The sequence below is a fragment of the Artibeus jamaicensis genome, unplaced genomic scaffold (genome assembly GCF_021234435.1).
Source record: "Artibeus jamaicensis isolate MK-2021 breed Jamaican fruit bat unplaced genomic scaffold, CSHL_Jam_final scaffold_847, whole genome shotgun sequence".
In the NCBI taxonomy this organism is placed as follows: domain Eukaryota; kingdom Metazoa; phylum Chordata; class Mammalia; order Chiroptera; family Phyllostomidae; genus Artibeus; species Artibeus jamaicensis.
This window is the reverse complement of record NW_026522057.1, coordinates 8,199,792-8,221,062: the sequence shown is the minus strand read 5'-3', so window position 1 is coordinate 8,221,062 and position 21,271 is coordinate 8,199,792. Positions and strand designations below refer to the sequence as shown.

General features: G+C 50.1%; 2 protein-coding genes across 4 annotated transcripts in view; both read left to right on the top strand.

Annotated features, from left to right (window-relative positions):
• THRAP3 (thyroid hormone receptor associated protein 3) overlaps positions 1–6,209 on the top strand; it is a 61,718-nt gene extending 55,509 nt beyond the window's left edge. For all 3 annotated transcript variants that reach the window (XM_037149832.2, XM_037149834.2, XM_037149833.2), the window contains 3 exons: positions 2,088–2,283; positions 2,740–2,883; positions 4,674–6,209. In XM_037149832.2, the coding sequence (XP_037005727.2) occupies positions 2,088–2,283; positions 2,740–2,883; positions 4,674–4,895 (562 nt within the window). In that variant the 3' untranslated portion in view covers positions 4,896–6,209. The remainder of the gene's footprint in view (positions 1–2,087; positions 2,284–2,739; positions 2,884–4,673) is intronic.
• Positions 6,210–7,196: 987 nt separating this feature from the next.
• Positions 7,197–20,628, top strand: SH3D21 (SH3 domain containing 21). Its single transcript, XM_053660119.1, has 16 exons — positions 7,197–7,351; positions 7,519–7,676; positions 7,780–7,843; positions 8,093–8,211; positions 8,456–8,546; positions 8,724–8,779; positions 8,892–8,937; positions 9,087–9,187; positions 9,308–9,394; positions 9,562–9,604; positions 18,861–18,954; positions 19,051–19,103; positions 19,208–19,302; positions 19,438–20,213; positions 20,311–20,374; positions 20,448–20,628. Exons 1-16 carry the CDS (start codon positions 7,348–7,350, stop codon positions 20,511–20,513), a joined length of 1,917 nt encoding a protein of 638 aa, XP_053516094.1. The 5' UTR covers positions 7,197–7,347; the 3' UTR covers positions 20,514–20,628.
• Positions 20,629–21,271: the final 643 nt, after the last annotated feature.

Here is a 21,271-nt window from a genome sequence, read left to right as displayed (position 1 = left end):
ATCACAACTTTTCATGGGGAGGTTGTGTTTTGGAAATGGCTCAGAGTCATTGTCAGCTAATAACACTGGTCAAAGAAATAGTGTGGGACTAGATAGGACAAAATTGTTGATCCTAACTGCCTTTTAAACTAATTTAGCTGACACTTCCAAGAGGGGTTATTCTTTAAACAAAGATAGCTTTGTTGAACTTCATAGGGCAGCATTCATGCCAAGGTCCTGGTGTTTCTGTTTACATTTTAGAAAGTCCCATGACTTTTCAATCACGTCTCATTGAATGTAGCAGAGCTGAAGCCCACACCTAAGCCCCACACCTCCCCTAAGAGGCAGCACTGCTTCTGCTGTTGGGAACTTCACCTGGCAAGCATGTGTGTGTTCATTTGATCATCAGATCCTTGGAGATAGGTCTGACAGTTGGTGTGATACCCGTTTTGCCCATTTGAATGATAAAGAAGCTAAGCTCAGGACAGTTTGTCTAAGGTCACAGAAGGACTAGCTGACATCAAAACTCAGACTTTCTGTTCTACTTTGTCCTTTCCGGTGTGTCTCTTAAGAATTAGGAGCCCTAGCAGCTTCAGGGCTTCCTACAGATAAAGGGCCTGATAGTCGTCAGCCGGGAGTGGAAGTGGAGGTACAGCGCACCTCAGTGCTGCACTGGTGGGGAAGGAGCAGAGCCCCTTGAGCTTTCAGGGTTGGGTTCAGATTACTGATCCGACGCCTTTCCCTGGAACACAAGCAGGAGCAGTGCTAGGGTTCAAATCTGGAGCCTTTTGGAAACCCCTTGAAATAGCACTGAGTTTTAGGAGTTAGAGTTCTATGTCTGAGTTATAGGAATCCTGTGACGATTACTTATATTTCCTTTATGAAGAGTAAATGCCAGCCTTGACTGCTGTGGCTCAGTTAGGGATTGTCCCATCAAGTAAGAGGTCACCTGTTTTATTCCCAATCCGGGCACATGCCTGGGTTGTAGGTTCAGTCCCTGCTTGGGGCACATGTGAGAGGCAACAGATGTTTCTCTCTCAAATCGCGGATTCTCTCCCTTTCTCTCTCCCTTCCCCCTTTCTAAAAATAAGTAAAGTCTTTTTTCTTTTTTAAAGAGTAATTGCTAGTAGGATACAATTATTTAAGTTCTTGAGCATCACTGTGTGGGAGTAGATGGGAGGGGGGGCAAGGTTCTTTTCATAATGGAGGAGGATGAGGGAAGGGAGGACAGTGACAGGTCCCTGACACTTGGCTGGCTTCTCCCTGTTAAGTCCCCTTCTACCCCTGGGAGCCTGGCCTTTCTGCCACCTTAGAGGCAGCCAGTAGCAACCTCCCTGGAGGCAGGGATGGCACCCACTACTAGGACCTGGGCTGTGACTCATCCTAGTAGTCTAATTTGCTGTAGTCTCTAATTCCCCCAGATGAAGGGAAGGCAGGGAAAAAACTCTGGGAAGAGTTTCACCAGATCCTGTGCTTAATAATGCAACCTGTGTGAGCTAAGTGGGAGGTGGTGTGTGGAGTGGTGGTGTAATTAGAGCTAGGTTTGCATCCAGGCTTTGCTCAGCTGTTGCCTGAATCATTCACCTGCAAAACGGGGGAACAGTACTGAATAATCAGAATTGCCATTTACTGTGTGCCTGCTGTGTCAGTGTAAAGTGTTGAAGCAAATTGTTTTTTAAATCTTTAGAGCAACCCCAAGAGACAGGGGTTGGTCATCCTATGAGAAATAAAGTACTGTAAAAGCAGACATGGTGCTGTATGAAGCCTCTGTCCCAGTACTGTGTACCTGGGGCTCTCACTGCAGTGCTAGTCTCCTTCTGCATCTCTAGTTCATGCGTGTGTGTTACACTGAGTGACCAGAGCCCGTGGACTGTGTTCTTCCTTATGTGTTTGTCCCATGTTCTTCACAGGCTCAGACATAAACATGTCACTGAACATGACTGACAGATTTGGGGCCGCCCAGGTACCTGGCTGGAACTTGGGGTGTTTTAGGTTACTATACTTCAGTGTCCACATCACGGATGCGTTCCTCCTTGCCTTGTGCTGCTCATCCAGGAGGCCTTAGCCAAGGAGTTTATTGATTTTTCCTGGCTGTCCTGTTTCCGTAGGAAGCACCGTAGAGCACGAGACCGGTCCAGGTCGTCATCCTCTTCCTCCCATTCATCCCACTCCTACAAAGCAGAGGAGTACACTGAAGAGACAGAGGAAAGAGAGGAAAGCACCACCGGCTTTGACAAATCAAGACTGGGGACCAAAGACTTTGTGGGTCCAAGTGAAAGAGGAGGCAGAGCTCGAGGGACCTTTGTAAGACCCTGCCCCCACCCCTTTCCTCTAAGCCCCTGCTTCCACCAGTTCTGATTATTTGTTTATCAGAATACCAGTTTGGTTGCTCTTGATACATCAAGTAATCCAGTCTGTAGACCTCAAAATCTGTGGTTCCTATTGCCCAGGCTTCCCACTTGTAGTTGTTTTACTGATCGGAATCACTGAGCTATATAAAGCCTGTTAGGGCTTCTGGTCTCAGAACTTCCCAACATAGCCTGGCTCCTGCTGTGTGGAGGGAGGCCGCTGGGCTGTGCTGTCCTCTGTCCAGGCTGCAGGCCTGAGAGGAGCAGAAGGGGAATGGCCAGAAGCCAGTTGACCAGCTCACTGACTGAGGACGGATGTCTGTTCTGTGCCGAAAAGTGTTTGAACGTAGGGAGTTAAAAGTTTTCCTCTGTTTCTGACCTGATCCTTCGTTTTCCTTGTTTATTGCCACAGCAATTTCGAGCCAGAGGGAGAGGCTGGGGCAGAGGCAGCTACTCTGGTAACAACAACAACAACAGCAACAACGATTTTCAAAAAAGAAGCCGGGAGGAGGAGTGGGACCCTGAGTACACACCCAAAAGCAAGAAGTACTACCTGGTCCGTGTCTGGGGATACCCGGGGAGGGCCGGGGGCCTTGGGCATGTGTAGTAGCTGATACCAAGGCTTTAGTTGGTCTGTTCAGAACTGATGCGGTGTGTCTGCACGCACCTGCACTGGGGGAATGTGTACTTGTGGTGGCAAGAGGAGCGTTCTCCATAGAGGTGGCCCTGGCCTCAGAAGGGTTTATCATGTAAGACATTTGTGGATTCTAGGGTAAACAAGGAGGGTTGCTCTTCCCTTTTTAGTTTGTGAACTTGTTTACAGCTCACTCGTGCCCAGCCTCAGCCTCCAGCCTGTGCCCAGGGAAACTCTCCCCTTGAGCCACAGTTCCACTCTGTCACTCACCAGTGCAAGATTGGCAGGAAGACGGCCCAGGATCTCTCTGTCTCCGAGACAAAATGCACCTGGGGTTTCTCTCATTTCAGCAGTTGAGCCATTCCCAGGTGCCAGGCCCCTTCTGGGCCTTTTTCCCTCTCTCAGGCTGGGGCTCTTCTAGGCTGAATTACCTGGCTAGTGAGTGAAGTCTTAGCTCTGCTATGTAAATAGCAGGCTTAGGTCCAAGCAGCTGTGACTCCTGAGTACTGTGACCAAGGCCAACTTGGGGCTGAGTCTTCATCAGCTACGAGAAAGGCTGGCATGGGTCTGAGTTGTTGGCACAACTAGGAAATGAGCTGTTGTGTAGAGGACTCTGCAAAGCCACCTTCGCTTTTCTAGGGCTGCTGGGAACTGCTTTGAGACTTCCTCGAGGACCCTTGAGTCTGTATTTAGGAAATGTTGGCTGGGCCCAGAACAGGTGCTGGAGTGGGACTGCTAGAGAGGGGCGAGTTAAAGGCCACACAGCCCTTTCCCTGCCCTTACTGGCCACCCGAAGAGCATCACCGACCTGATACATTCAGTCTGCCCTGGCTGGCCCTTCCACCCAGCAGCCTAGTCCTACTTGTGTGGATGGGTGGTTTGGACTCCATGAAGCCAAGGGGCTGGTGAGATAGCAGTGACTTCTAGATTTCCAAGTTCTTTTTCATTTATTCTTTCATTGAATTCCTCCTCATCTCACGAGACCATCAGAGCAGGCAGGGATCATTTGAGTTGTAGGTTGTGTTTCCTTCCAGTCTGCCACACTGCCTCCTTGCATAAAACCAAAGATGGGAGATACAAGATGGGAGGCTCGCTTCTGGTCCTGCCTTTGCCACTAACTTGTCTGAAACCATAAGCAAGTCATTTACTCTTGGTCTTGCTGTCTATTCTTGTTTTTGGCTGGGAGTGGGGTGGGAAGAGCTGGAGCGGTAGATGTGTATTCTGAGTGTTGCTGCTTTTGTTGGCTGCCTGACAATGCAGATCAGATAGTTTCATGTTTTGGTGCGATGGGCTTTCTCAAACCGATCCTTTGAGAGATGGTGTGCTAAGTAACATGGAGTTACTTTAAAGTTCCTAAGCTTGTTTCCTCATTTGCATAGTGGAGGGTGATAATAATAGGGTAGATATGAGGGTTGAATGAGATAATGCATGTATAGGTCCTTTAGTGCTCAGTGAAGATTTTTATCATCGTCATCATTATTATAATGTCCAAGCAACAGCCTTAGCGTTCCTGAGGTGCCCGACTGAATGTTCTCTTGGATCTGAATCAGTAGCATCTTTGGAGTGGGGAACAGGGAGGAGGACAGAAAAGGAGCAAAAGGTGGGTGGGGGACATAGGTTAGTTTGAAAAGGTCACCTTTGGGTAAGTCCAGAGAAGAGGGTTCTGGCTACTCATTCACTCTGGCACTGATGGCAGCTTTCTTTCCTTCCAGCACGATGACCGGGAAGGCGAAGGCAGTGAGAAGTGGGTGAGCCGGGGCCGGGGCAGAGGAGCCTTTCCCCGGGGTCGGGGCAGGTTCATGTTCCGGAAGTCCAGCACCAGCCCCAAATGGGCCCACGACAAGTTCAGTGGGGAAGAAGGAGAGATTGAAGACGACGAAAGTGGAACAGAGAACCGAGAAGAGAAGGACAATTTGCAGCCCAACACCGAGTAGGGGCCACTCTGACGAAAGCCCCTGCCCAGGGGAGAGAGGCACTGGGAAGATGGCTGGTGAAGAGCTAAACAGAGGAGCCCCAAGAAGATTCTGAAAATCCCACCCCACTCCCCACCAGCCATACAGAATCCTACTATAGCCGAAAGCATTCCTGGTGCAAAGTCCCACTGGACAGAGGCGGCTGACCCTGCAACCCAGGGTCAGGCCCAGCTCTTGAACAGAACACAACACGTTGGGCTTTAGCTGTGTCTCATTTGTTGTTGGTGTATGGGGTGGGGGCTGGGGTAGGGAGGGGAGAACCATACTTGGATTTCGGTTTGTTCCCTATTAGAAACCAGTTTTGTTCTTAATTTCATTTCATTTGGAGCTAAGAGGACTAATTTGATGATTTTCAATCTCTTCTCCCTTTCCCTGGTTTTAAAAACCCTTCTTTTTTTAGGTATATGTAGTAATATTAGCTGAAAGATTTAATTTGGGCAATTTTGATTCTTAAAAGAGGAGACAAAGCATGTGAATAAACATTGAAATGTTCACCTCAGTTTGGGACCAAACTGCTTGGATCTTTGTAAAAACCGGTTTTGTATGTCGAGGAGTTCAAGGCCTTTCTGACCACCTTGTGTCCCCTTTTCTGCACAGCCATGTGTCACATGGCATTGCTCCTAACCATACCCCATGTGCCCCTCCCCCCAGTGTTTTCTGATTTCCTCTGGGCCGAGCTTCCCCTTCTCTACCAGCAGCACCAGTGTCCCAACTTGCTGGTCCTGCTGGTCTCAGCAACAGCGGCGGAAACTGGGTTGGCGGTTTCTGGTCTGTTTTCTAAGAAACTTATGAATTATCTTTACAGATATAAGATGAGAAAATAATTTTTTCAATATTTTTTATTAATCTTTTTATAAAATGAAAAGAAACTCCTATGATTGGTTAAGGAAGGTGGTTATGCCTGAGTGGTTTGTGGGGTTTTTTGGTTTTTTTTTTCCTTTTCATTCTTTTTAACCTTAAGCTTTAAGTTGAAACATTCTCAGATGTTTGGGGGGAAACATCCTCTTGAAATGGGTCCTTGTCCTTGCCTTCCGGGGAGGCGGTCCTGAGCAGGTGAATCATAGGCACTTATGCGTGGTGTGTGCGGGCTGCACCCACCTCTGCCCCCTTCGCCTCCCGGGTGGTTGTGCTTTTTCCTTACTTTGCTACATTTCTATAGTTAAGTTGGTTTTACTTGAATGACTCATGTTGAGGGGAAAAAATGAAAATACCCTTAAAGATTTGTTTCAACTCCTCCTGCAAATATAAATAAATAAATGAAGTGGCAGATGTAAATGGACTCTGGTCATTGTCACCCTGAGAGTGTTGGGTGGGGGGCAGATCTCTCCCGCGGCAGCTTCAGGGGACCCGGAAGGTGATGTGCCAGCCGGGACCTGCGCCCAGACTTCTGCCCAGTCCCATCCTCACCAGCCCCCAGACTCGTTCTGGGAGGAGCCTCAGTTGTCCCCCTGGTGGTTTACGACTCCGCACTCCCGTCCCAGTGGTTTTACTTTATCCGTAAAACTTGGACTTGCTGGAGCCAGATTTTTTCACTGTGGTGTGTCATGAGCAAGGACTTTGGCTTCGAAGATGGTGGGGCAGGGGCCAAAGGGTGTGGTAACAGGCGCAGCCTTCTGTGTTTTCAGAGCAGGAAGATTACCTGAAAGTCAGACTAACCCATATGGGATGGGCACCAGTGGGCCCTAAACTTCAGCTCCTTTTAGCTCGGGGCCGGTTGTAGCCAGGAGCACCAAAAACCAAAGTTCCTTTCTCCCTGCCTTTCCCCTCCCCCCTCCCGCGGGAGAATCCGAAGGTGTTTTCTGAAACCAAACTGGAAGCGTCTTTGCCCTCTTAATTCCTCTTCCGTAAACGGGTGCCAGGAAGGATTGCACGCCTCCCAGCAAAAGCAGAGTACACCAGAAGTAGATTTGTATGCAGTGGAGCAAACACCTGATTCCACCCAGCTCCCAACTTGGAGCGGTTCTTGCCTGCAGGGGGGCCCCACCCTGCTACGTGCCTCTTCCCACCTCTTCCCTGCAGCTAAAAGCTTACCAGCAGGAAGAGGATAGGCCGGGGAGGCTCTACGGAAGGTGGGTGGGAGCCTGAGGGCTAAAATTGGGAGGAGGGGCGGCAGCTAGACTGGAAATTTAGGTGACTAGGCCGGCCAGAGCAGGTGTGGGAGCTGTGACTTCAGCACGGTCCGGAGACCCTGGAGTTCTCACTCCTAGGTTGGGGGCCGAACCTGCTGAGCCGGGCCGCCCCCTCTCCCACACCCACTCTCAGCACCTGGAGCGAGATCTATCCTATCCGTTCGTGTCTCCGCCTCCTGTACTTCAGTCTTGCAGCTAGTCCCAGCCTACCCAGACCCAGTACTCGGCTGCCCGCGTGTTCGCGCTATCCTCCCTACCGGGCTCAGGAGGGCGTCCCGGAAGCTATGGGTATGTGCAGAGGGTTTAGGGTGGCTCCTCTACACACCGTGTGGAAATGGCAACCAAAGCCTACACTACCACCCAGCTCTCCCGCTGTCCTCAACACGGAGCTCGGAACGCGCGCCACGGCCAGGCGTCCCTGGCTGGGCCCTTCTGAGCCACGCTTCCGCCCGCAGAGGTGCTGGTCCTGGCAGGATACCGCGCACAGAAGGAGGGCGAACTGAGTCTGGCGCTGGGGGATGTGGTCCGACAGGTGTGCAAGGGACCCGTAAGGGGCTGGCTACGCGGAGAGCTGGGGGGCCATCGTGGCCTCTTCCCCGAGCGCCTGGTGCAGGTGAGGCTGGACGGGTGGGTGTTGGTTGGTTTGGAGGCGCGGGCGGATCTCAGCCCGCACCCTGGGGACCTGAGAGCCCCTTTCCCCTGGCCCTCATTTCCAGGAGATTCCGGAGACTTTGCGCGGCGCGGGAGAGGCGCCGAGACCACGCTGTCCGCGCACCCATGGTGAGAGGCCGGAGGGCGGGCGGGAGTGCGGAGCCAGCTACGTCCTGCCACCCCCAACTCTCTCGGGGACGGGGACTGGCGCCTCTGGGCAGAGCCGCTCATCTGCTCTGCCGACTGTGACTTTCTCGAGCGCAATACTCCGCCCTGGGCGGAGCCTGGAGGTACTGAGCTGGGCACTCCCAGCCCGCACCTCCCCAGCTCAGTGGACTGGCGCCCGGCCTAAGTGGCCTCGTTCGCGTCCCATTCCAGGTCGCCTTGCTAAATCTTGGAGCCCCCAGAGATGGTGCAAAGTGAACTTCAACTACAGCCCAGAGCAAGCAGATGAGCTGAAGCTGCAAGCTGGGGAGATAGTGGAAGTGATAAAGGAGGTAGGGGATGAGGTGATGAGAGGATTTGGGGGAGATGATAGAGCGCGTCTCCAGGTGAGGGGAGATGGCTGAAGTGAGGGTGGGGGCCTTGGGAGTGGTGAGGGACGCAGACATGGGAAACTGAGGCAGCAAAAATGGAGGTGGTCATTGGGCAGAATCGGGGCAGAACCAAGAGTGTACGATTTCTAGAGAGACCTTTGGGGCAGAATGAGATGCGCCTGCATCCGTCCAACCCCCTCCGCAGATTGAGGACGGCTGGTGGCTGGGAAAGAAGAACGGGCAGCTGGGAGCCTTCCCATCCAACTTTGTGGAGTTGCTGGACAGTGGGCCCCCAAGTGAGACCTGGACCCTGTGACCCCGTGAGACCCTGTGACCAGACTCTGCAATCTCCAATGACCCTCCCAGTGGCGTGAGCCTGTGATCCACACATCCTGACCCTTTGTCCCCTTTGACCTCTTCTATGATCTAAGCTGTGAATCAGCAACCCTGCCAACCTCCCTTTCCCTCACCAGGCCTTGATAACCCAGACATGCCTTCAATCAGTCCTGACTCCCAGCGGCCTCCCAAGGTAAATTGGGTGCAGTGGGCACAGAGGTGGTGCATTCCTGTTGGGGCTTGAGGCGGGGGATGAGGGGTGTGTGGAGGCTCAGCTTGTTCTTCCCTCTCCTTGCCCTCACTAGCTGGGCAGCCTGACCTATGACGGCCCTCCAGACTACCTGCGGACAGGTGAGCCACCAGCCAAAGGATCCCTTGGATAGCCCTTCCCAAAGCCACGTTGACTTCAGAGAGTGGGGAGCCAGCTAGGCCGATGGAGGGGGGAGCTGCAGACTGATTTGGGGAGGGCAGTTGGCTCCAGAGGACTGACTTCCCCTCAGTCTCCCACCCTGAGACCTATAGAGTCCTGTTTGACTACCAGCCCGAGGCCCCAGATGAGTTGGCACTGCGGAGAGGTGAAGAGGTGAAAGTTCTGAGGAAGGTAGGAGAAAGGCGCAGGCAGGGGAGGGTGCAGGGAAGGGCGTGTTGAGAAGGGGTGGGACCTGGGGAGGAAGGAGCTTGGGGACCTGGCTTATCTCCCCACAGCATCTTTCTCTCTCAGACCACAGAGGATAAGGGCTGGTGGGAAGGAGAGTCCCAAGGCCGAAGAGGCGTTTTCCCAGACAACTTTGTGCTCCCACCACCCCCAGTGAGTACGGAGCCAGACCCTCAGGTGGGGCCGGGGGCAGGTTCCTCTGGACAGAGTTGGGGGGTCATAGTGCTCACTGGACAGAGCTGGGGGGCCACCCCTAAATGAGGGGGAACCTAGAAATGTGGGGGCTTCTGTTCACGTTCTGATACTTCTTGTTTGCACAGATCAAGAAGCTGACCCCACGGAAAGTGGCATCACGAGAACCAGGTGGGTGCCCAGGAAGCCCAGGATTGGGGTGACGGGTTGTCCGGGAGGCCCATCAGTTGCCTGTAAACACCTCCAGCTCCACAGTGGTCCAGAACACCCGCTGAGGAGCTATGTCCTGGTGGGGTAAGGGTCTGTTAGGAATGGATGTGGGTCAGTGTTTGTGTATGTCGATATGTTCGTGTTTCTCTGTATGTCTTGAGAATGCAGCTCTCAGCATGTTTATATATATATTTCATTTTTTCCTACGAGAATGTATGGACTGATGTGTTTTCGTCTTCAGGACTGTGTGTATGTTCACGTCTTTTAAGTGTGTATATGAATAGCTTTGTATATGTGTCTGTGGGGAGGTGTGTCTTCTAATTTACTTTTCCTTTAAAAAGATTTTATTTATTTTTAGAAGGGAAGGGAGAGAGAAAGAGGGAGAGAAATATCAATATGTGGTTGCCTCTCATGCGCCCCCTAGTGGGGACCTTGCCCGCAACCCAGGCATGTGCCCTGACTGGGAATGAATCTTCCACCCTTTGGTTCACAGGCTGGTGCTCAATCCACTGAGTTACACCAGCCAGGGCTAATTTACCTTTTAATGTAATATTTCACACATATCAAGAATACATATGTGTGTGCACACATTACACACACACACACACACATATACACACATATATTTATATTACATAGATTGTGTTTTAAAACTTCATGAAAACCTGTGGTCTGTGGAACATGCCATGAGTTTGTGTGCATGCTCCTCATTCCCATTCTGCACCTTCCCCCCATACCAGGGGTGACCATTGTCCTGAATTTTGTGTTTATAGTTCTCATGAGCTTTTAAGTTTACGTACATACATATGTATGTGCCTAAACAATGTACCACTTAATTTATTTTTGCTTGTTTTTGAGCTTTATAAAAATGGTATATGTTTATAGTCTCTGGGACTTACTGTTTCCAATCAGCATTATGTTTCTAAGATTCATCCATGTTGTGTGTAGATGCAGTTCATTTTTCTCTGCTGTATAATATTCCTTCTAGGGAATCCCTTCAGGTCACGTGTCTGGTCTCCTCCTAATGTTGGACATTTTTAGTATTTCTAGTTTTTACCATCACAAATAGTGCTGCTGTGAATATTCATGTGCCTGTCTTCTGGTATGTAGGTGTAATTGCTTCTCTAGGATGCAATTCTAGGAGTGGCAATGCTAAATTATAGCGTGTGTGAATGTTCAGCTTTTATTAGATAAAGTCAGCTTATTTTCCAAAGTGATTCTATACTTCAGGGCTTCACTATCTGTGTATGAGATCTTTATAATCCAAACCCTCTTCAACACTATTAGATTTCATTATTTTTGTGAACCTAATAGGTACAAAATACCATTTCAAATACCATTGTGGACTTAATTTGCATTTCCCGAGTTAGTAATACTTTGTTGGAGTTCTTTATATATTCTATCAATCTTTTTTGTATAGAGTATTTATTTTTTGAAGGATTTCATTTATTTTTAGAGAGAGGGAAAGGGAAGGAGAAAGAGAGGGAGGGAAGCATCAGTGTGTGGTTGACTCTTGTGCACCCCCTACTGGGGACCTGACCCACAACCCAGGCATGTGCCCCGACTGGAAATTGAACCCGTGACCTTTAGTTTACAGACTGGCACTCAGTCCACTGAGCCACACCAGCCAGGGCTGAATATCCTTCATGAGTTATGCATGTTAAAGTGTTGCTTTTTATTTTTAAGTGCTTTTATTGATTTTAAAAGGTGATCCAATTATGCCTTTTTTCACATGGACAGTCAGTTGCGCCAGCATCATTTATTGTTTTCTGCATGTGGGTTTTACACAACTTTTTAATAAGATTTATTCCTAGATATCTCAGAGTTTTTGCTATGTCTCTTAAAAAATTCGATATCCTTCTGTTTATTATAGGCATATAGAAGTGAATTGATTTTTGTATATTGATCTTAAAGCCGGCCATTGTAATAACTGTTTTATGTTAATTTAGCTATAGATTTTTTTCTCCCCTGAGGGCATGCTTATTAATTTTAGAGGGGAAGGGAGGGATAGAGAGAGGCAGAGAAACATCTATGTGAGAGAGAAACATTGATCAGTTGCCTCTTGACTGAACCTCCCAGACATGTGCCCTGACTGGGAATTGAACCAGCAACCTTTCCATTCACAGGCTGCTACTCAATCCACTGAGCCACACCAGCCAGGGCTAAATTCTTAATAAGTTTTCTATGAAGACAGTCATTCATCTGTAATAATAATTTTGTTCTAACTTTTCCATCCTTTTTTTTTTTTCACTATAGGAGTTAGGATCTCATAATATTGAATAGAAGTGGCGATGCTGAACATCATTATTTCCATGTTTCTGATTTTAAACGAAATGCTTCTGTTGAGATATTTTTATAGTTTTTTCTTTTTCTTTTTCTTTTTTTTAAAGATTTTATTTATTTTTAGGGAGAGGGGAGGGGAGGAAAAAAGGGAGAGAAACATCAATGTGTGGCTGTCTCCCACTCATCCCCTACTAGGGACCTGGCCTGCAACCCAGGCACGTGCCCTGACTGGGAATTGAACCTGGGATCCTTTAGTCCGCAGGTCAGCACTCAGTCCACTGAGCCACAGCAGCCAGGGCATTTTCCTAGTTTTTTTTAAAGATTTTGCATTTATTTATACTGTCCTCATCTGATTATCACTGTTCTGCTGGCCCCATGAGTGAGTTAAGGAGCATGGACTTTGTTTCTTGAGTATCTGGGAGATGTTATATCAGATGGAAATCATCTTTCCTGCAAAGCTGGTAAAACTTGCCCGTTCTCTTTTTCTCTGTCATGGAAAAAAATGTATTTAAACTTCTCTAATAGTTATAAACAAGTGTAGTTCAAATTCTGTCCTTTTCTTTTTCTTAAAACAACAGAAATTTAATCTCTCACATTTTTGGAGGCTAGACATCTGAAATGGAGATGTTGGCTTGGCCGCGTTTTCTTGGCCGCGTTTTCTGTGAAGGCTCTGGGGAGGAATCGCTTCCGTGTCGTGGCTGAGCTGCTGGTGCCTGGTGCCAGCAACCTGGCCTTGCAGTTGGCGTCTCTCCATTGTCTTTACATGGTCTTCTGCCCTGTGTGTGTTCTCCCTTCTCATGTCCCCTCTGGTGTCATTCTGTGCTGACACCAGCCATTGGTTTAGGGCCCACCCTACTCCATTGTGACCTCATCTTAACTTGATTACATCTGCAAAGACCCGTGTCCTCCAAATGGCTTCACCACGGAACTCAGAGGGGAAGAAGTCTCGCGCTTAAGAGACTTGCACGGACCACGTTCTGTCTCCTGGCCTCTAGTTAACAATGGCTGGCCAAAAATTCCATTATCTTTTAAGTCTCATCTGTATCTGCAGTTACAGGTTCTTTCATTTCTAAGAACAGTTTTTTTCCCTGTTTTTTTTTTTGTTCAGTCTTATCAGAGTTAACATAATCAAGTACTTAAAAGAAATTTTTTTCCTATCATACCTTTTTTATTGTGGTTAAAAATACAAGATTTACCTTCTAAATCATTTTTAATATATTCTTTGTTTTTTAAAGTTTAATTTATTTACCATTTATTTATTTTTAGAGAGAGGGGAAGGGAGAGAGACACGAATGTGTGGTTGCTTCTCACGCGCCCTCTACTGGAGACCTGGCCCATAACCCAGGCATGTGCCCTGACTGGGAATGGAACCAGCAACCCTTTGGTCTGTAGGCTGGCACTCACACCACTGAGCAACACCAGCAAGGGCTAAACATATTTTTGTACAGATTTTACTTATTTAGCATATTTTAAAAATATTTTTTTAATTTATTTTTCAGAAAGATGGGAAAGGAGGGAGAATGAGAAAGAGAAACATTGATTGGTTGCCTCTCACACCGCATGCAACCCAGGCCTGTGCCTTGACCGGGAATCAAACCTGCGACCTTGTGGCTCACAGGCTAGCACTCAACCCACTGAGCCAACTAACTGGGGTCTGAATCATTTTTAAGCGTAAAGTTAACTATATGCACATCATTATTCAACAAACATCTCTACAAAGTACCCTTATTCTTTTTACTCTAGTCTGTTACTCTTTTCTTTAGTGGTAAATTGGTGAGTTTAGACTACATTAATCATAATTATATTTAACCTTACAATCTAAAGTCTTTAACTTCCTCCTGAATAAAATCTCCCAAATATTACTGTTGAATTGTTCATCCCTTGTTTCGGTTCTGCCAGCGTTTGCTTCAGGCACCACTTTAAGGCTTTGTTGTTGGGCCGTACACGTACACATCGCTGTTGTTATCTCTACCTGTTTATCATTATGACTTCTTCTTTTTCTCTAGGAATTTTTCCTAAAGTTTGTTTTTTCTGATAGTGATATACGATTGCTATTCTGGTTACTGTCTGTGTGGTATCTTTTCTCAATCTTTAAAAAAAATTGATGTATTTATTTATAGAGAGAGAGGAGAAGGGGGAGAGAAAGGGAGAGAAACATTGATGCGAGAGAAAAGCATCGATCGATCTGTTGCCTCTTGTACTTAGCCCTCTGGTGACCAAATTTGTAACCCCGATGTGTGCCCTGATCAAACCAGCGACCTTTCAGTCTGTGGACTCTGCCCAGCCAGCTGAGCCCCACCGGTCAGGGCTCTTTTCCCAACCTTCCGCTGTCAGCCCGTTCACGTTTTTGAATCTCTTGTACAGAGTATGTAGTTGGATCTTGCTTTTTTAATTTAGTCTGACAATTTCTGCCTTTTAATGGGGCTGTTTAGACCAGAAATGAGCAAACTGTGGTTCATGGGGCAAATCTGCCCTGCTACCCTTTCTTTAAAAAAAAACAAACAAACCAACTTTGTTGAGTTAAAACTCACAAACCACACAATTCACTTACTTAAAATATACAACTGGGGGGTGGTTAGTATATTTATAAAGCTGTCCGACACCAGCACAATTTTAGAACATTCTCACCATTCCCAGAAGGAACCTCGCACTCATTAGCTGTGACTCTGCCAGTCTCCTCCCCCCTCTGACCAGCCCAAGACAACCAACCACTGATCTACTTTGTCTCGATAGACATTTGCCTACATTTAATATGCTTGATATCGTACAGTGCAGCTTTGCCCCTCCCTGTCTTTTTAAATGGGTTTCTCTCACCTCACATAATATTTTTAAAGTTCATCAATTTTGTCTATGTGTTATACTTTATTCCTCTTTATTGCCCGGTAATATTCCAGCTCATTGTGTAAATGAGTATATCACATTTCATCCATCATTTCATCCATTCATGAGCTGACGGACATTTGAGTTTTTTCTACTTTGGGGCTTTCCTGTGCAAGTTTTTATTTGGATGTTTCCATTTCTCTTGGGCGTATACCTAGGAAAGGAATTGCTGGGTGATACGATAACTCTGTGGGGAGGACTGCCGGACCGTTTTCCAAAGTATTTGTGCCCTGTGATGTTTCCATCAGCAGTGAATGAGGGCTCGTTTCTCCACGTTTACACCAGCACTTAACTGTTCTTTCCTTTTTATTCTAATTGTCTTAGTGGGTATGAACTGGTGTCTCACTGTGATCTTGCTTTGGATTTTCCTGATGGCTACTAATGGTGTTTGGCAGTTTTTATATTTTACTAGCTATCTGTATTATCCTTTGGAGATAGAGTTATTTGGGTCCTTTACCCATTTTTTAGTTGGATTATTTGTCTTTTTATTGCTCAGTTGAGGGGTTCTTTATATATTCTAGATATAAGCCCCTTATCAGATACACAATTTGCAAATAAATCTTTTCCATTCTTTGTTTTCCTTTACTTATTTTTAAAGATAGGGGAAGGGAGGGAGAAAGACAGGGAGAGAAACAACGATGTGCAAGAGATACATCCATCAGTCGCTTCTTGCACGCCACCAGCTGGGGACCCGGCTGCAACCCGGGCATGTGCCCTGACTGGGAATCGAACTGGCCACCTTTCCCTTCTCAGGCCAGCACTCAGTCCACTGAGCCACACCAGCTAGGGCACTGGTTTTCATTCTTTGTGTTGTCTTTTTACCACTTTTTTATTAGTTTATTTTCTGTGGATCCCACATATAAATGAAATCACGGTATTTGTCTTTCTTACTGACTCATTTCAACATTTTACTTTTTTGATGGTGTCCTTTGATGTACAGAAGTTTTGAATTTTGATGAAGTCCCATTTATCTAATTTTTGTTTGGTTGCTCGTGCTTTTGGTATCAGACCTATGAAACCAAGGTCAAATCTAAGGTTACACCCCAAAGTGACTGAGTTCCCTTCGACCATGGCAACGAGTCAGTCCGCTGACTGCCCGGGGCTCAGAGTCAGTGGGGGGCGGAGTCTGTGGGGGGCGGGGTCCGTGGGGGGCGGGTAGGCAGGGCCACCACCCAGCATACATGCTTCTCAGGAGATGTTATGCCTTTGGCCCACTTCCAGAGCACTGAACCGGTTGCTTTGTCATTTTTGTCCAGCTTTAAACTTGCCATGTAGGCTGCAAGTCTGTCCACCCCCTCCGACGTAGTCAGAGCCCTGCTTCTGTTACCCATTCCTTTAAACATTGCTTTCAGTTTTTCACACCTTGTTTCACTCTACTTTTATTGTTATAAGATTTTATTTAGTTTTGAACAGAGAGGAAAGGAGGGAGAGAAACATGATGTGAGAGAGAAACAATAATTGGTTGCCTCTCTCACGCCCCCAACTGGGGACTTGGCCTGTGAACCAGGCATGTGCCCTGACTGGGAATCGAACCAGTGACCTTTCAGTCCACATGCCAGTGCTCAGCCACTGAGCCACACCAGCCAGGGCTACTGTACTTTTAGATTACTAATTCTCTCTCACGCTTTTTGGCTACATTTAATCTGCTGTTTAACCTATACATTGCATTTTATTTCAAGAGTGCTACTTTCTAGTAGCTTGGCTTTCTTCCTTTTTTTAAAAAAATATTTTATTATTTATTTTTAGAGGGTAAGGGAAGGAGAGAGGAAGAGAAATATTAATGTGTGGTTGCCTCTAGTGCGTCCCCTGCTGGGACCTGGCCTGCAACCCAGGCATGTGCCCTGACTGGGAATCGAACCTCGATCCTCTGGTTTGCAAGCCCGCACTCAAATCACTGAGCTACACCAGCCAGGGCCCTTTTTTGTTTTCTTCTTCACATCTGCCTGTTTATTCCTGATGGCCACTGTGTTGCAGGCTCAGCCTTCACTTCTTCAAATGGTGGATCCAGAGCTGCGCTGTCTTCCCTACCTAACAGTTTCAGCGTCTCTGCGCATTGCGCCTGCTGACCGCTGCTCTCAGGGGCCTGTCTCTCCTGTGTTTTATGGTCTTTGTGTGTGAGCCCGTGACTGGGCCTCAGTCTGCGGGGGTCGTGCCGGCCTCGGCGGGGGAAGACTTCCCCCAGAGAGGGCTGACCTCTGCTTCCGGCTGCTGGCCCCGGACTTGGGAGTCCCAGTAGCGCTGCCTCCTCACTGCCATCCTGGCCCCAGTTTCTCCTTCTGTGCCCTTCGCTACCTCTTTTAATTCCAACGGCCCCCGGATTGTATCCTAAGCAGGACACAATTGCCGTCCGGTGTGAGAGCCCCGCCGGTCACCTAACCATACTACCGGAAGCAGTCATACTACTGGAAGCAGAAGTGAAAGTTAACGTTTTAACGGAGGGAGACTTGACTTGGGGTGGTGAACACACAACACAATATACAGATGATGTATTACAGAATTGTACACCTGAAACCTGTATAAGTTTGTTAACCAATGGCACCCAACAAGGTGAACTAACAGACATTTGAATGAACTTGGACCGTATACCAGATGCTCTTGTAAGCCCCTCGTGTGGATGAAGCCCCTCGAACTTCCCAGCAGCCCTGTAAGATGTGTACTGTTGTCACCCCTGTGTCGTGGGTGAGGACACTGGGCCACAGAGAGGCCGAGCTACCCACCCGAGTTTTCACACGACTGCCCCGTCACTGCCCCAGACACTCTGCAAAGCCTGGTGTCTGTCGGAGGACCCACGCTCTGGCCCGGTGTGGCGTGGCGTCGGGGATCCGTGCACGCACCTGTGTGATAAGGCACGTGTGAGTTTCAGTGTGTGTGAGCATGTGCCTGTTCGTGTGTCCGCTGATCTGAATATCTCTGTGTGTGACTGCCTTCAGGAGTTCACTCTGCTGTCATCTCAGCGTGGCCTCTTCCAGTTACCCCATTTAAAATTATACTTACTCCGCCCTGGCTGGTGTGGCTCAGCTGGTTGGAGCACTGTGCCGTGCACATAAAGGTTGCAGGTTCGATTCCAGGTCAGGGCACATGCCTGGGTTGCCGGTTCGGTCCCTGGTTGGGGTGTGTGCGAGGGGCAACTGATGTTTCTCTTTCACACTGATGTTTCTCTCCCTCGCTCTCTCCCTCCCTTCTCCTCTCTAAAGTCAATAAGCATGTCCTCGGTGAGGGTATGAAAGGTTATACTTCATTCCCCCTCAATTATACTTTATAACTCTGACACACCACACGTTTTACTTCTTTTGCTTATGTCTGCTCCCCCCACAGAACATGAGTTCACTTGGGCTGCTGGGGGAGGAGCACCCCCTAGGCAGGGTGAGTGCCGCCCAAGCCCTGCTTGGAGGCTGTCGCGATAGTCCAGGTGAAGGCGGTGGTGACTCCATCTGGAGTGCGTAGTGGCGGGGGTGCTGACGAGGTGGATTAGGATGTGTTACAAAGACAGAGCAGACGGGGCTCACTGGTGGGTCGGGCGTGTGCTGACTGGGAGGCCAGTTGGCTCTCCTAGTGCAGATGAGAGGACAGTCGAATGGGAGTCCTGGGGTTTGGGGAAGAGCAAGGAGCTCAAAATGGAAGTGCTGGTGTCGCTGGCTTATGGGTGATGACTGGACCTGTGAGGCTGGGTGAAGTCTTTTAAGGAGTGAACGAGATGGAGAGTCAAAGAAGTTTCCGGGAGGAGAGAGGGGAACTGGGAGGTGTTGCCATGGTGCAGGTCAGAGGTGAGGTCTGAACCAGGCACGGCACGGAGAGGGGCAGGTCTCAGAAAAGCATGGAGGCAAAAACCTGGTGGTATTGGCACCATCCCCCCCACAAAGACCGCCCTGATGACTCCTGGCGGGGGCGCCCACAGTTCGCTGCAGCCTGAGGGAGGTCAGCGTCTCCAGAGCTCCCAAGACCCAGAGCTGATACGATTCCTCTCCTGGCCTGCATCCCTGGGCGCAGCACAGGGCAGGGCCAAGGGCTCTTGGATGGGTGAGAACAAACGCTGTGCTCCCCTCTTCCCTCCCAGCTGCTCTTAAAGAACCAAAAAAGATGGTGCCCAAAACAGCCCTCCCTACGGTCAAGAAACTGATGACAGCCCACACTGGGCCCAGCAAAGCCAGGTAAGGAGCAGGGTGGGGTTGGGGGAAGGATGAGGGTACTAAGGAAATGCCGCTTCCTGCCCCGCCCCGCCTGGGTCTGATGGGGATATGCTGCAGGCCGGCTGGCATACCTGGTGGAGATGGACAGAAGCGCCCCTCCCGGGACTCCGGTAGGTCTGGCTTGCCTCCTCAGTGGGGTGAGGGCTGGGGGACAAAGATGGGGGAAGACTCAGCGTCCTGCTAGGCCTGGGCCCCTGATGGTTTGCTCTCACAGGCTCCAGCGGCAGCCTCCTCAGTGGGGGTTCGGGCCACCCTGGCAGAAAGCGATCCAGAACCCAGGCTTCCCGGCAACAACCAGCGGCCAGTCAGGTGGGAGGCCCACAGTATGGAGGAGCGGGAGACCACCTAGCAGAGTCTGCTTCCCAGGGGCCTGGGGTGTGAGGGTGAAGGATCCCAGGCCAAGGGGAGCCCTCAGCTGAGACCTTACCCCCGCCACCACCACAGGAGGAAGAACGGAGAAGTCGAGCAAAGGCCGCTCCTGTAAATAAAGCCCCTACTCTGGGCAAGACCCCAAACCCACCGAAGACCCTGTCTCTGGAAGAGGCCCCAGAGGAAACTCTGACTCCAGATAAGACCCCCATCCCAGAGGAGACCCTGACTCTAGAGGACAAGGCCCCCAGCCCAGACGGGGACTTTTCTGTGGACGAGGCCCCTGCTCCAGGTGTCCCACCTGAAGATGGAGCCTCTGGCCCAAAGATGGCCCCTTCTGGGGATGAGGCCTCCACCCTAGAAAAGGCCTTGACCCCAGATCAATTGTTCTCCGGAGAGGCCGCCCCCGGGGACAACGCTCAGCTCCATCCCTCGCCTCTGGAGCCAGCCCTGCCTGAGAGCGAGTCCCTCTTGGTCAGTGAGGCTCAGTCCCAAGAGGAGGTCCACATGGCAGAGGAGCACCCGCTGAACAAGAGGGACAGCTCTGCACTCCAGTCTGAGGCTGAGCCAGGGTCCCTGTCTGCCCTTGAGAAGGCCCACCCCCCAGAGGAGGCCGCCACCCTCCTGGAGGAGGCACCTGCGAAGGATGAGACTACACCCGAAGAGGAGGCACCCCCTAAAGAGGCAGACCCGGCTCAGAAGGCTCCAGGCCCTTCAGAGACTCTCAGCCTCCATTCACCAGCCCCGCAAAATCCCCCAAACAGCGAAAATGACAGCGCTGACGTAATAAGGCTACAGGACGAGGTGGAGTCTTTAAGGAGGGCCCTGGAGCTGATGGGGGTGCAGCTGGAGTAAGTGGGGCAGCACAAGGAGGAGGCAGGAAAGAGAACGGTGGGGCGGCTCAAAGCCAGCCCTGCCCACCCCTCCCCCTCGCTGTCTTGTCCACAGGAGAAAGCTGACCACCCTCTGGGAGGAGCTGAAGAGTGAGAGGGAGAAGCGCCAGTTGCTAGAGGTGCGTGTGGTGCGAACCCCTGCCCGGGAGGGTCTGGTGGCCGGCTCTCCCCTGACGCCGCCTTCTCAACTAGGTTCAGGTGAAGCAGAGTACCCAGGAATCCCGGACCCCGGGCTCCAGCCACGAGCAGATGCACTGAGGGGGTCCCGGGGAAGGACGGCAGTGGGGCCTGGAGGGGAGTCTGCGCCGGCCATCCGCATCCTTGCGCAGGACCCTGGGAAACCCAAGAAAGTAAACTTTGCTGTCTACGCACACTCTGCCTGCCTGGTCTGTGCCGGGGCGGGGCCTTTGCGGCGGGGGCGGGGCTGGGCCGGCGCTCAGCGTTCCCGGAGGTCTCTCCCTGGCACATCTGGCCAACATGTGGCTCTCATTACCATTCCCAAGGCCTGTGCGCAGCTATTTTTACCCACCGGATGGAGGGGGGGGGTGGTTGGAGGGGGCGTCTCCTTCGGACGCCAGCGGGCAGGAGGGGCCCAGGCTCCGGCAGGGTCAGGCCCTGCCTGCGGCCGGATTCCGGAATCCAGCTGTGCGCCAGAGGAACTGGCGGCCCGGCTTTCGAATCCCCGTCCCCTCCCAGTTGGCCCCACGGTCCATCAGCTCAGGACTCACAGAAACGCACCTCCACTCAGTCAGGCACACGTGGTTACACTGGGCCTAAGAGCACTTTAGCGTCAAGGTCAGCCTGGCGTGCACGCCAGATTGCAGTGACGCGGGAACCCTGGGCATTTACAGGGACGGGTGACGTGTGTCCAGGTGCTTGCCAGTAAGGAATGCGTTTGTGAGTAAGGAATTCGAGTGATACTTGTCCTAGGGGAGACTAGTGAAGTGCTTGATTGTGCTTTCGCCATCTGTGAAGTGAATACAAGCATGTGCTGAGGACCCGGCCCATGGAGGTGG